The 15,046-nt window shown below is 46.8% G+C and overlaps 1 protein-coding gene across 4 annotated transcripts in view; it reads right to left on the bottom strand.

Moving 5' to 3' along the window:
• Positions 1 to 15,046, bottom strand: part of MYO1H (myosin IH) — a 128,544-nt gene that overhangs the window by 39,536 nt on the left and 73,962 nt on the right. For all 4 annotated transcript variants that reach the window (XM_079949330.1, XM_079949329.1, XM_079949332.1 and 1 more), the window contains 14 exons: positions 14,841 to 15,039; positions 13,695 to 13,775; positions 12,842 to 13,021; positions 11,073 to 11,171; positions 9,538 to 9,651; positions 8,255 to 8,326; positions 8,043 to 8,162; positions 7,016 to 7,083; positions 6,302 to 6,407; positions 4,838 to 4,918; positions 3,462 to 3,553; positions 3,165 to 3,259; positions 2,213 to 2,259; positions 933 to 1,013 (listed from right to left, as the gene is read on the bottom strand). In XM_079949330.1, coding sequence (XP_079805456.1) covers positions 933 to 1,013; positions 2,213 to 2,259; positions 3,165 to 3,259; positions 3,462 to 3,553; positions 4,838 to 4,918; positions 6,302 to 6,407; positions 7,016 to 7,083; positions 8,043 to 8,162; positions 8,255 to 8,326; positions 9,538 to 9,651; positions 11,073 to 11,171; positions 12,842 to 13,021; positions 13,695 to 13,775; positions 14,841 to 15,039 — 1,435 coding nt within the window. The remainder of the gene's footprint in view (positions 1 to 932; positions 1,014 to 2,212; positions 2,260 to 3,164; positions 3,260 to 3,461; positions 3,554 to 4,837; positions 4,919 to 6,301; positions 6,408 to 7,015; positions 7,084 to 8,042; positions 8,163 to 8,254; positions 8,327 to 9,537; positions 9,652 to 11,072; positions 11,172 to 12,841; positions 13,022 to 13,694; positions 13,776 to 14,840; positions 15,040 to 15,046) is intronic.

Here is a 15,046-nt window from a genome sequence, read left to right as displayed (position 1 = left end):
TTAAGAACAGACCTCCGGAACAAATTAAGTTCTTAAGCCGAGGTACCACTATATTTTGATCTCAAGCATATGAAGAAATATCTTAAACCACGTGCCCTGGCTTCCCCACAACTGTCGTCTCTCCACATATTCCGAAACAACATGAAAGCTTGTCTCCCAAAAGAGCTTTTGACGTGGATGTTAGATGCTGCTGGCATTTCAAAAGCTCAGCAATTAAACCCCCCGGGGGGGATCTACATTTGTCCTTGTGGTATAAGAACTTAGGGACTCAGGCTATTGTAGGAAAAAAATACACATAAGCTGCGTGCCTCCAGGGAGGTGGAGGATCCAGAGCACTTTCATGTCATCTGGCTGGATTTTATTTCCTGTTCTTCAGACTCAAATGCCCCCGCATTCACCATCCATGCCACCTTGGGAAATACGGATGTCTCAGTTTATATTGGTATGTCTTTCCCTTAGTATTTATTGTTTGTTTGCATTGCATATGGCACTGCACTTTTCAGTTGTTAGCAAAGGCAATAAAGGTTTTTTTTTAATTAAGCCCCCCCCCTCCCCACCACTTTCCACAAAACTGTTGAAGCTTGCATCAAGCTCAGGCCTGGCATCTAGGCCCACATGTATGGGATAAACCAGGGGTCGGCAACATTTTTGGGGCATGGGCCGGTTCGCGATCCTGCAGACACCATTTCCAGCGGTCCTTCCGACGCGGAAGAGGCGTGCGCAGCTTCCCATTGGCTAGAGGAGCTTCCTGCAGCCAATGGGAAGCCGCCCAGTGTCGCAGAAGGTGGTCCCCACTCTGCTCCACGCCAGTTTAGTGCAGCACACAGGAGCCAACCAAGTGGGAGGTGGGTGTCCATGGGCGGGTTAAACAACCCCCATGGGCCACTTCCAGCCCATGGGCCTTAGGTTGCCTATGCCTGGGATAAACTCACAGTCTCAGGCCTCCTTCGGTTGTCCAGCTCCGTCAGGTGGAAACATTCTCTGAGGATCCCATTTTTCGACCTGCACAGCACCTGGGATCAAATGAAAATAAAGCAAAGTCACTGGGAAGATCAGAGCACGGGGGGCCTATTCAAAATTTGCTGGAGGAGGGAAATGACGCAAAATTTCTAGACGTGCATGGAGCACAGGAAGCTGGAGAAAATACACCTCCTTTAAAAATCATGGAAAATTTGCAAATCCCAAGTCAGATCTTGCTGTTAAAATGAAACATAACCCAAGCTTTGACTTTAGAAAACAAGAGGATTCCCATCAGAACATCGTGGATTCTCCTTTCAAGTTGCCAGAATTATCACACGTTGAGAGCCTCACACTATAAAGCCAATCATTCCTCCTACTCCTGATGCTACGGTTGTGAGTGCCATTGTTTAGGCAGGCAAAACAGCAGCACCCAGCAGCTTGGGTGGAGGGAAATCCCTGAGGCTTGCAAATCTTTTTTTCAAAAGAAAGGCATGGGGGTGGGGGGAGAATCCCAAAACAGTCTCCAAAGAGGGCTGGGGTCTTCAGTGCCCACAGAATGCAGACTGGCTGGCTGTTGAGACTGGAGAGGAGGAGGAATGCAAGGACAGATTCGCAACAGGGGCTAACTTGGGGCTTCCAAGGGTCTCCTCTCCAGACCATGGCTCATGTTTCAAGTTTGCTTTTGGGCAATTTAAGATTGCTGGAGAGGAGAGGGTCCACCACCAGCACTGCACTACACAGTAAATCTAGCTACCCTATAAAGCAGGGGGGAGGAGATCCAGGGGGGGCGGTCAGTAAAAAAAGACCAGGGACTCGGGGGCCCTGTCTCACCCCCAAACTCTCTCTACTTATCTCCAATCAGGTAGTTTTATCTGTTGTTGCCAGACCAGACATCAGACCCCTAAAACATCCTTTGTTTTACATGAAATAATTTGTGTATTATTTATGTACTGGGTTTGTGTATTTAAATATCCAGTGGCACCTCAGTTTTTGAACGTAATCCATTCCAGAAGACCGTTGAAGTTCCAAAATGTTCGAAAACTGAACATTTACTTCCAGAAGCACTTACTTCCGTAAAACTCAATACGGAAGACGCATGGCACGTTCGACTTCCGAGACGTTAAAAAACCGAGTTACCACCGTATATGTAAGAACATGTGCCCATGTTGCTATTTAAATTAGCCATTCATGTCTCATAAATACGACAGGATAGAAGCCCAAACAAATTAACATAATTAAAAGATGTGTTTACCTCTTTAAGGTTCCGGTACAGCAAGTCATTATTTTTCTCCAAGAATCCTGGAATTGGGGTGGGATGGGGAAATCAAAGTGAATTAAAACACAAAAAATAATAGAATCATAGTGGCTAGGAGCCATTGATAGCTGTCTTCTCTGTGAAGCAAATCCCAAACTGATGCCCACCCCACATCTTGTGGGACTGGACTCCTCCTTTCTTCACTCCAGCAGCCCAAGAGAATGACTGGAAATTTAGCCCGAGGATTAAAGGTCGTGTGCTAGATGTAGCTAGTTAATGTCAGAACATCAGAAGAGCCTCCTGATCCGGCCAGCGGGGCCCCTCTAGCCCAGCATCCTGTTCTCACAGGGGCCACTCAGATGCCTGTGGGAAACCAGCAAGCAGCGTTTGGCAGCAACACTGCCTCTGACCAGGGGATCTATATCTGTGGGGCTGTGGGGGCTGAGCTCCCCCAAAAATTTTCCATGAGGGGGCCAGGCCCCCTCAATATTGTGCAGCCCACATAACAGAAGGAAGGCCAATGGGGCCTGCTACGCCCTCCAAAAAGCCCAGCGGGGCCTGCTGTGGCTGCAATGGGATCCGTCTGGCACCCACAATGTTGGGCAGAACCCAGCATGCCTGGCTCTGAATGTGGAGGCAGAGAATAGTTATTGTAGCTAGAAGCCATCCAAAACCTCCTGCTCCAAATTCGCCCAACGCTTTTTGAAAGCCACCCAAGTTGGTGGCCATCCCCGTCTCTTGTGGGAGGGAGTTTCATAGTTTAACTACATGTTGCGTGAAGAAGTACTTCTTTTTACATGTCCTGAATCTTCCAACATTCCGTTTCATGGGATGTCACTAGGATTAGTTCAGACACACTTTAACCTGGTCTGGTCTTAGTGTGTCTGGTCTGGTGCCACGCCAACGTGGCACCTCCAAGCCAGCAGAGGCTCGGCTCTTGCTTTCTCACCGACAGTGCAATAGGTCACCTCTCCGGCATAGTGAAGAAGGCGGAAGTCCACCCAGTCAATGGATTTCCGCGTCTTCTGGTCAGCAAGCTTCCGCCTGGAGACAGAAAGAGAAGAGGTCAAAACCTTTCCGTTCCGGGGGGCAGCGCATTTGCACCTCCCTCAGGGTCAAAGAGAAGAGCCAGGTGGGCTGGGAAGGGCTAGGGGGTGCTCTGAATGAAGAAGGGCTCTCCAAGGAAGGGAAGGGCATGTGGGAAGCAGGTCTCCTCTGGGGGAGGTTACGGAGCGTAGGTGCATACGTCACGAAGTGGGCATGGTCTCCTACTTTCTCTTCCAACTTTTCCAGAAAGCTCAGGTCTGTTGCTTCTCCGGGCCGCAGGCATTCTTCATCCTGACACAGGAAGGAATATGAGAAGTCTTGCCTATTCTTCAGCTAGCCAAAACTGGACTTCTTCAGCGGGGAGGGTGGGCACATTCTCCCCACACATTTAAATCACCATGACACCACTTCAAACCGTCAGGGGTTCCCCCAAAGGATTCTGGGAGCTGGGGTTTGGAAGAGGGCTCAGAGCTGACCTCTATTCCCCTCAGGTCCAGTTCCCCAGGATGCAAAATCCCACAAGCCACAAGTGCTTCTGAGAAGGACAGATTGAAATGCCTCCCTGGGCCACTGCCAAGTCTGATGAAGTTTCCACTAATGAGAGTCCTGGCCTCAGGTTGCCCATCTATAAATCATTTGGCTCCTGTCAGGGAACTGCCATCGGAGCCAGAGGGAGAGGGAGGGCTCCAGGGGGATTCTGGATAGTGTACCGGGAGGGAGAGAAGCAGCCCATCTTCTGGGGAAGGAAATCAGCGTAACACTAGTGGAGAAGGGGGGCAGATGGGGGAATCGGCGAGGTGGCTCCAGGACTCCTCGCCGGAGACCAGCGGGGAGAGCACGGGTCCTCCGCTGCCCACACCCTCCCTGCGCAGAAGGCTTCCGCGCAGGGAGAGTAGGCGGAGACTAGGCGTCAAAGAGCTTCTTTGCTGGAAGAAGTTCAAGAAGTTCAAGAAACGCCCACTGACGGATTCTGCCAGCGATTGAGACAGCCATGGGTGAGTGGCTGTCCGGACAGAAAGGGTTCACCCAGATAATTCAGCCAAGCGTGGCGCCGATTTACGCACGAGCAACCCCTAGAACCATTACAGCTCCATTTCTCTGTCAGCAGGCAAGGAGGCATGCGAAAAGTTATCCATTCTTGAATAACTCCTTTTATCCCTGGGGGTGAGAGTACAAGTCCTTTGTCCATGGAGAAGGAGGAAGAGGAGGAGGAGCAGGAGAACGGCTAATGCCCACCATTGGAGGCAGTTGCGCTCCTGAAGGCTGGAAGATGCAGGAAATGCCCTCGAGGGCTCTTTCCTCATGCTCTACCAACTGAGCTAACATGACTAGAAAGAAGATGTAGATCCCAGGCAGTCAGGCATCCCTGGGGTGTTGACACCACCAAACTAAAACCTGGCTGAAATTGGTTTAACTGCTGCACCCGACTCAGAAAGAAACTTTGGGGCTGTAGTTTTGGAAGGGTGTGCGACTAATTCTCCATTAGAAGCTCCCTAGCCGTTCCCAGTATACTTTTGGCAGGAAGCCATGACTTTTAAACATTTCAAACTTTTAAACATGAATCTTCTCTCTTACCAGTATGGAAATGATCCCCTTGTGTTTCTCTTCTACGAGGTCACATATGATCTTGTTGTTGAAGTATGGGATTGGCTCCCACTGGAATGAGAAGCAAAAACAGAGACTCTAGAGGGCTTCCTGCAAAATTAAAAAGTCACACCCGATGCACATAACTTTTCCATCAGCAAAAGCATCTCTGAGATCCAGGTGTGTGGGGACGGGCTATTTTGGGGACAGGAGTCCTTGGGACAATCTGAGGCTGAAGAACTGAGGTGAGATTTGGACAGAGAATTCAAACAAGGAATTAAACTCCCTCTGGGCTGGAGAAGATTAACAAGGGGTGAGCTGCAGCAAAATGTTGCCGTATGAGGCACTCCTGTTTGGGTTTCCAAGCGCTTCATTCCATGTTACCCCCTCCCACCTCGTTTTCCACATACACCCCGCTAAAGCCTTCTCTTTAGATTGTTAAAGATTGAAGTTAGATTGGCTTCAACCAGAGCCAGGGCCTTTTCAACTCTGGCTCCGGCCTGGTGGAACGCTCTGCCTCATGAGACCAGGGCCCTGCAGGATCTGATTTCTTTCCGCAGGGCCTGTAAGACAGAGTTGTTCCGCCTGGCCTTTGGCTTGGAGCCAATTTGATTCCCTCCCTCCCTCTCTCTTTCTTTCTTTCTTTTTTTTCTTTTCCTTCTCCTCCTGCGATGAGGCTACATTTTAATATTTTAATGTTCCATTATTTTAATGTTGTATTTTATTTTTGTTTTTAAGTTTGTAATCATTCATCTTGTTTTTGTTATTGCTTGTAAGCTGCTCTGAGCCCGGCCTTGGCTGGGGAGGGCGGGGTATAAATAAAAAATTATTATTATTATTATTATTATTATTATTATTATTATTATTATTATTAAAGCCCCCTTACCTTGGCATTCCATGGCCACACTGGGCACCCTCAAACCTCATTAGTTTCTTCGGGGGCGGGGGTGCTGCCTACCTTGAGGATTTTCTTTCCTGCTTCTGCAAACCTTGAGAATCTCCCAAAACTGATGCCCCCCATCTCCATGCCCTATTTGGGCTATGCAAGGATTGGCAGAAACAGGAGCAACAGGCTCTTCAGAAAAGTAAAGTGGGGTCTCTGCTTGTGATGTGCCCATCCCACTTCCCCCTCTGGCAGACACATTCAGCAGGTTTGGATATTGCTTTGAAAACTGGCAACGCCTGTTTTGGCTGTTTGGGGTATGGGGGACCTGTGTCCCAACCAATTTCCAGCAATGGTAGGGAGCTGAAATCCTCCAACATCTGGAAGGCCAGTGATGGACAGATCATGAATGACCAGATCATCTAAGTCAACTTCACCTGTGTTTATTTGAAATTTCATTCAATCCGCATGTACTTAAATACGTGTTTTATCTTAAGGAAGGATCTGACGGCAGACCAGGAAGGCAATAAGGAATCTTTTTTTTTTTTTGAGGGGGGGGTTGCGGCCTTTACCTCAATGCCCTCCAGTTCATACTCCTCCTGCTCAGCCTTCAGGGTCATCTCTATCAGCAGTTGCTGTAGCTTCTCATTGCAGTAGTTGATACAGAATTGCTCAAAACTTGAGAGGAAATTCCAAGTGCAGAAAAGTCATTTGAAAAATATGGGCATTTAATTCTCAAACAGGAGCTAACGAGGGTAAACCCGTTTCTGCACTGCAGCTGCTTTAAGACTGCTGGGTGGGGGGTGGTGTCACACAGGACTGACAACTCTTCTAATCCTCCCCCCACCCCACCTGCCATGTCAGGGACAAGGAGTCCAATGTCAGAGAATCCAAGAACTGTAGAGCTGGAAGGGACCCCAAGGGTCATCTAGTCCAACCCCCTGAAAGGCAGGAATCACAGCTAGAGAGTTCATGACAGATGGCCACCCAACCTCTCTTTAAGAACCTCCAACAAAGGGCAGTCCACCACCACTGATATGCAAGATTTCCAGGTACAGGGATTTTAAATTTATTTCATTTTTACTTTTTCACCAAGGGCCCTTAAGGAAAGCCACCCTGAGCAATTGGAAGAGCTTGCAAAAGATGTTCTCCTCCTTTAGGTCTCAATACTCATAAGTCAGCTTTTTTTGTAAATGCTGGGGACCAGCCCAAAGTTTCCAGGCAGATCCACATAAAGCACATTGCACTAATCCAGCCTGGAAGTGACCAGAGCAAGAGTAACTTACCTGTTTGTCTCAAAAACCTCAAAGCCATAAATATCAAGCAGCCCAATCACAGTTTTCCTGGTGAGATCCTGCCAAGCAAAGCAAACAACAACAACAACAACAACAACTTAGGGGGATTAAATCCAAAACATCATTTTCAGTTACTTGGTTTCCATTTGTCAAATTTTCTCTCTATATTTTTAAGCCTACAGGGAGCAGTCCTCCTCACCCTCCACGGATCTTCTGAGTCCATTATGGGCAGGTAGTATACCTAAACACTTTGGGCCTTTGCTTAAAAACATATAAATGACTTCCTTTGACATTCCAGATTACTGTTTCTACATATAACCTCATTTTGTAATATGCAGATGGGTGGGGTATAAATAAATAAATTATTATTATGATGTCCCTGGTTGCATCAATTTTCTTATTCTCTTTATCAACAGGTAGTACTGGGACTATGTTCAGAGTAAAGTTTTGTTATATATGTTGTGTTTACTATTATGTATTTCTTATTTGTCTAAGAAAATTTCTATAAAAATCAATTTATAATAAAGAATAAGTTATGAGAATATTGGCTTATTGAGCACTATGATCCAGAGTTATAAAACTCAGTTACAACTCTGGATTACAGTGCTCAGTAATTTTGATATTTTTGATATTTGTAGATATATTTTTGTGTTAATGTATGTTTCAGAGCTTTTATCTTTTTATTGTGAGTTGCTCAAAGAGGGATTTTTTGTAATAAGTTAAGTGGCCTATAGATGGATAAATAAGTAAATAAAAGGACTTTTCCTATCTGGCTGCCCCTTTATCCATTGTTTAAGGGGGAAAGGTGGGCTATGCAGAAGAATACACTCTGTTCTGGCCAGGCCTCCCTTCCCCAGTCAGCACGGGACCCAGAGCGGGGGATGTGGCCCGTCTCTCACAGACAGTCTCCAAGGAGGAACAGTTATCTTGGAACGACTGCCAGATTGCCAACTGCAAACATGGTTTTAAAAAAATGTTTCAAAGGGTCACATTGTATTAGCTACAACAAGAGACTCACCTTGTTTGCCAAAGAGCTGTTGATTTTGTTGACCAGCCAAGTAAATGTCCGCCCATAAATGGCCTTTGCCACTGCATCTCGAGCGTAAAAGGCCAGGTCAACATCCAGTGGACTTAAAACCTTTGGGGAGGAAGAGCACAATGGTGGGGTCACCTAGTGAATTGGCTACTTCAGTTCTTTGCAAGCAAATCAGGAAAAGCTTGTTAGCATACCTCTTCAAACCGGGCTTCAATTTTCCTGTGAGTTAGGGCCTCTTGCAGAATTGATAAGTGGACCCCCAAAAGCTAGAAAGAAAGAGAGGGGGGAAATGGACCTTAAATTTCAAAGTCTAGCAGTGCCTTTCATTAGGAGCAACCAAGATTTTGTACAAGCTTTAGAGTTCTCCATAATTCTTTTCAGGTGAGACAGGAAGTGCTCCTTGGACCTGGATCTGCCACCTGAGGCCACTGCTTCTCTCCAGCCTCCATTTCTCTTTTCTTTTCCCCAGGTGGTGGGGGCAGAGGAGGAGGAGGCAGGGGGCAGCTGGGAATTCTGCCTCAAGCAGCAAAATGTCCTGGCCCAATTCTGCTCAGTATCATCTGAAGATGGAGAATGCAGACTGTATCAGGCTATACCTAGGTAGGATTCTGGGATGAAGCAACAATGGCTGCTCTATTTTTGAAAACACAAAATCTGGTTGTGTTACCCAAATCTGTCTTGATGCCTCAAGTGAAACACAGTTAAGCAGAGAACACAAATACAGACTCTGATGTTTTCCTTACATAAGTGAAGCCAGGGATTTAATTATGGTGGTGTACATGATAAGGGGACGTGGGTGGCGCTGTGGGTTAAACCACAGAGCCTAGGGCTTGCTGATCAGAAGGTCGGCGGTTTGAATCCCTGCGACGGGGTGAGCTCCTGTTGCTCGGTCCCTGCTCCTGCCAACCTAGCAGTTCGAAAGCATGAAGTGCAAGTAGATAAATAGGTATTGCTCTGGCAGGGAGGTAAACGGCGTTTCTGTGTGCTACTCTGGTTCACCAGAAGCTGTTTAGTCATGCTGGTCACATGACCCGGAAGCTGCACGCCAGCTGCCTCGGCCAGTAAAGTGAGATGAGCGTTGCAACCCCAGAGTCGGTCACATCTGGACCTAATGGTCAGGGGTCCCTTTACCTTCACCTTTTTACATGGTAAGGGCAATCAACTGAAGCCAGATGGCAAGTACCACCTAGCGGTTGGAGGGGACGCAACTCCTGAAATGCAAATGCCATGTTGAAGTGACAGAAAAACATATTCTTCTGGTAGTATGTTTTTGCTGCTTCCTAAATTACCAGGCAGCTGGCAAGGGCAGAAAAGGAGGTTCAATGCAGGTGAGCCTACCAGAGGATTAAAGCTGGATTAAATGGGGGAGGAATACAGAATGGCATTTTGATGATTTGGCATTATGTGGATGCAAATGAATAGCAAGAACCTACGAGGGACTCCACTGGAAGCTGCTGCTCCCACCTGCCACCCCCACCTTTGAGATCCACTTGATCTGGGAGCCAGTAGTGATGATGGCATGGCCATTGCTATCCTCCTCAAACTGGATGTTTCCCAGATGCAGGACACTGGCAATTACTCCAAAGAGGTTCTGCGGACAAAAAGAGTCGGGTGAGCACAAGAAAGGGTGACCAGCAAAAGAACAAACTACGCATGGCTGGTAGAACCCTTGCAGACCAACTGCCTCTTCAGAGGCTGAAGTGGGTATTACTCCAGTCTGCACATACTAGATAACCTCAGAAACAGCATTTCGCTTCCAATTTATGCTCTGCACCTGCCATGCTGCAGAACACCACCTTCACAGCAGCAAAACAGAAGAGCCCTCCTGGATCAGGCCAATGCCCTGTCCGGTCCAACCCCCTGCTCTCTCAGAGCAATGAGCTCTTGCTCCTACTTGGTTGCATTGCTGTTGATCCGTGTCCGCTCTTTCAACCTGCCTTCTTACTTTGTTTCTTACATGATGTGGGTGCACGCCCACTTTTCCTAGTGTGTCTGTGATAGGTTTGATAGGGAAATTTGGATCAGCTCCTATAGGTTTCTCAACACCAGGTATATGGTTTCTTCAACAGTGCATTTTTAAAACTGGAGAGTAAGTTCCCTTAAGTGCCCTCCATCTGGACTTCTTAGTCCCTTCTTCTAATTCAGAGGTCCCTTCACCCAAATGTTGGCCCACTGCCCTTGCTCAGCTGCTCCTCCCTCTTTACACAGAGTTCCTTAGTCACCACTTCCAACCTTCCAACCTCAGTTTGATTCTTCCTTCCTTACTTGCTCTTCAATTTGTGCATGAACTTCATTTAGAGTTCTGTTCATTTGGGGACAGAATCCTAGAATGGAAGAGTTGGAAGAGACTCAAAGGGTCGTCTGCCATCTGCTAATGCTTTTCACAAGAGACTGAACTGTGTTGCTCAGGCTCCCTCCTGTGACAGATAACTTTTCAACTTCATGACCTCGTTGCTGTGAGCCCCACCGTACTCCCTGTCCGTTTCTTCTTTGCTAAAGTGTTCAGAACCATTGGATGATCTGCCAGGCATGTTTCAGCCTCCTGCTTCATCCCCCGTTTGTTCCAGGTCAACTGGTACTTTAATGCCCATAAATGTTATTGTTTCATTAGTTATTTAGTTTTTCAGGGACAAAGACCTCAGGGTTACGCAGCCATCTTGCTCATGAGCAAGCCATATCCAACTTAGAAGTGTGAGGAGCGGAATCTCATTTTACATGCAGGGGAAGTAGCATGGCTTCCTGGCTCCGGTAGAAAGTCCCTGGGCTTAGTGCTCAGCATCTCCAGGGAGAAACCCTGCCCCAAACCCTGAAGAGCAGCTGCCAGTTTGCAGGCACTAGTGAGCTCAGCTGGCCAGTGGTCTGTTGCCCTGCAAGGCAGCTCCGTATGCTCCACTCAGCTCTTGACCAAAAAAAGCTTGCTGGCTTCTACAGGGATTCCAGTTTCCTTCCATCACTAAGCAGGGGCCCACTTCCAAGCAACGCCCCCTTCACCTGCCCCCCCTTTGTCTGTACCTCAAGGTCTCTCGCTTTGAAGTCAATGACAGTGAAAGCTTTGTGCACCGTCCTCCAGTCGCTCCTGTCGTTGATGGAAGACACTTTGGCACAGTGCCCCTGTTGTGGGGAGAGGGAGGTGGCATGAGAAACTTCTGCACTTCTGCTCTTTATTTCACCCGTAAACTTTCCCCATGAAAATCCATTCTTTAAAACTGGAGCACAACAAACGGCAATTTGGGTTTTCCAGGGAAAGCCATTTGCTCCAATTCAGCATTAAAGGGCAGGTTTTCACAGGGAAAGCTCTGGAGAAAAAAAGGGGGGGAAGCGTTCGAATACTGAGCTTTCAAGCACCTGGAAACCGTGGAGGAAAGGCAAGTGTAGAAAAGCCAAAAGCTTACGGGGTGAGGATAAAATGAGGGTGGGGAGCGCCTTCCAAGTGCCTTCCTGAGCTCTTTGGAGGAAAGGCTAGATACAAAGACCACACATGCATACAGTACATTTGGTTGCCTTCCATCTGGCAGCTTGCAGATACAGTCCAGCTAGAGCATAGGAAGAGCCCGGCTGTTGGACTGGGCAGGAGGCCAGCTGAGTCCCGGCTCCTCTTTCACACAGTGGGTGACCAGAGGCAAAACATGAGAGCAATGCAGCCCACACTAATGCAGGTAGGAGAACAAAACGCAGGTGGTGCACATTTTAAGGAGTGCCCACTTATTTCGCACATCCTCAAACAAGATGCAGACCAAAATACAAATATCTTTGGAAAACCATGCTTTTCTAAATTTTGTGGTGCAGAGAATAATGAGCATATTAGGGCTATGTGAGCAGGAAGGATACATATTTTAGTGATAGCAATGTAGAACAAATAATTTTATTACAGGAAATTGCTTGCAAAAAGGTGTAATAAGGAGATTCACACTAAAATTCTGGCAAAAAAATTAACGTGTTTTTTTTAACAGTGAGGCAGAAGTTTTGATAAACTGAATTTAAGAATGGAAAAATGGGGAAACCAAAGCTGATAGACTCATCCACCCTTAATTCTGTCTGTGTTGATGCTCAGTTGTATTTTTGTTCTTATTTTAAAAATTGAGCATTTCCCTGAAGCAGCAGAATAACAGTTTACAAATAAAATAGAATGGGAATATTCCTTTCTCCCTTTTCTAAATCAATGCCCACTGCTTGATGTCCTTGGGGTCCTCTTTCGTGAAGCAAATGCTGAGTTTGTGCTGAGTGGCACACACAGCCTGACCTACTACAAGTACTTGCCAAACAGCGGGGCATGGAATAACTTTTATTGCACCCTGAGAAATAGATGAGTGGCTGCCATGAGCTTAAAGCACCTAACCAAAGGAGGATTTCTGGTGTGCTTCTGGGAGAAGCAAGGACCAAAACAATAAATTGCACAGTCCCATCCTCTCTCCTGCTGGGTACCTGACAGCTTCCTGCATCATCTGGTGTGCATGTGACTGAGACACTGGATTATTTCCTTTGCAGAGTGCAAAAAGATTTACCCATCCACAGTAGGGACTGTCGGCCTGTTTTCGCTCTGTCTACCAAAGACACTGTTCTGGGTTTGGTCCCTCCCAAATCAGGAAGCCTGCTCAGATCAGCAACTCTTGCAGAACCCACAGCGGGTTGGGTGTGCTCCTCTGATGGCTGGGAATCCAAGCCTTTTGGGGTTCAAAAGAGTAAGGTGTGCCTCTGTTATTGGGTTGAAACTGCATGTTTCAGTAGTTACCGGAGAAAGCTGGGCATGTTAAGAAGGGGGCACACAAAGAGCCCCCCACAACCTGAATTAGGTACATGTACTTCTGAGGGTTGCGTTCCAGGCCGAGGTCATGGAGCAAATCCTCTTCCCCGCCTTCCAGCAACTGGTAGAAGATGTGGAAGTTCCGTTCCCCAGGATTTTGGTAGACAACACGGGACTTCTCTATCAGGTAGCTGAGGATATGCCCACCAACAGGAGCTCCCTGGGAAGAAAAGAACAAAAAAACAAAAGGAAAGAGAGAGAATGTGATAACAAATGAAGAGCCAATGGAGCCCATCTGGTCCAGCATCCTGTTCTCACAAGTGGGCAACCTAAAGTGGAGGCAGAGCATAGAAAGAGCTTCTCCACACGTACCTTTTGCCTGGCTCTTTCCAGGCACAGGTGCACACTTAAAAGCTCTGTGTCTGAGCATAAATTTCAGAGGGTCTACTGAGTAAAACCTAGATGATGACTATTCCCTGTGTAGAGTTCTGGTTCCACTGCACCTCAAAAATGGACAGAGAAATGAAGAAGGGATGGCTGAATTGTCTCAAGTCACATGGAAGCATCTCATGGCACTAAGAAGGCAGAGAGTCACCTTCACTTGAGCAAACAGTCAACCCTGATGTGAGCCAGTGTGGTGGAGTATCTGGCTTGGCAGGCGGAGATCCAAGTTCAAATCCCTGCTGAGCCATGAACCTCTCTGGGAAATGCTAGGTCAGTCACTCTGTCAGTCAAGAGTGTCAGCGTGAGGATAAAATGTGGGAGGAGAAGAACGACATTCGGTTTCTTCAGGGGGAGTGGCGCATAAGTGGCTCTTATAGCAGACCACTGCAAATCTCCCCATTCCAAGTGAAAGTAAGAAAGAAAGAAAGAAAGAAGGAAAGATGCTTTACCTTAAAGTCAAACTGGATGTCCATGTATTTTCCAAACCTGCTTGAATTATCATTCCGTAAAGTTTTTGCATTTCCAAAAGCCTACAGATTAGCACAAACAAAAAAGGAGTAACGAGGTCTTTTGGTGTTCCCCTCCCCTCTCTTCCTCCTCGCCTTGTTCAGTCCTTGAGTTGTTCTTGTTAGTTGCGCTGATCATTCAGTGCCACCCACATCACCCCTTCTCCTTTTCTCCCCCCCCCCTTGCATTCCAGCATTTCCCCACTCTTTTTCAAAATTTCATTTATTTATTAAAGCTTTTCTATCCCACTCCTCATTGCAAACAATTTCAGACAGGGTTCCAGATTAAAAATACAATGCCTCATCATGAAGCAACCGCACGAAAGACAGAAAGATGAATAAATTGCAACCAGGGCACTCATCACACCTCAACTGTCCTTAAACACCAGGGAGGTTTCCACAGGTGCCAAAAACCCATTCCAACTGTTTCAGTGGCTGTGTTTTACTCAGATTTCAGTTAGGATAAATACATCCTGACAGCAAGGAGCCCATCTTGGTTTTAATGCTTTTTTCTATGGCTTAGACCCAGCAGATGAAAGACCCTATTCTCCTAGATTAACCTCTGAGATCTTGGAGGGGGCTTCTCTCAGTCCCCCCACCGTCACCGCTTGGTGGCGACGCGGGAGAGGGCCTTCTAGGTGGTGGCTGCTCCCAGACAACTTTGGAACTAGAGACGCTAGACAGGCTCCCTCTTTGTTATCTTTCTGCCAGCAGGTGAAGACTGTTTTTATCCCAACAAGCTTTTTTTAAGGAAAGGGCTTTAACAGTGCTGTGCTGTTTTTACTATTTGTCTTGTAATAGATTTGTTTAATATTGTTTTTATTCTATTAAGAATTCAGTTACTTTTTGATGATTATCTTTTATATGATTTTAACTTATTATATTTTAGCTGTATTTTTAAAATTTGTGTAAGGAAAAAGCCTGGATGATAATAATAATAATAATAATAATAATAATAATAATAATGTAATTTGTATCATGCATTTTACTGTTTATGTAAACCTCCTAGAGAACTCTGCTGGGTAGGCAGCGGACAAAATCTTGCTGCTCTCGCCTCTGATGTGGGAGCAAGGTGCATTTCCTGCTTACCTCCAGAACAGGGTTGGAGAGCAGGAGCCTGTCTCGGACGACCTGCAGTTGCTCTGTGGTAGGGCAGGTCATGGCAAAATACTGAAGGATCTTCTTGGAGGCTTCTGTTTTCCCAGCACCGCTCTCCCCCGAAATCAGGATAAAGTGATTGTTGTACTCTGTACACATGACCCGGTAGGCATTGTCGGCTATGGCATAACTGGAAA

Source organism: Podarcis cretensis, assembly GCF_951804945.1.
Source record: "Podarcis cretensis genome assembly, chromosome: 13".
NCBI classification, from domain to species: Eukaryota; Metazoa; Chordata; class Lepidosauria; order Squamata; family Lacertidae; genus Podarcis; species Podarcis cretensis.
The sequence above is the reverse complement of the archived record's forward strand: the minus strand, read 5'-3'. Positions and strand labels throughout refer to the sequence as shown.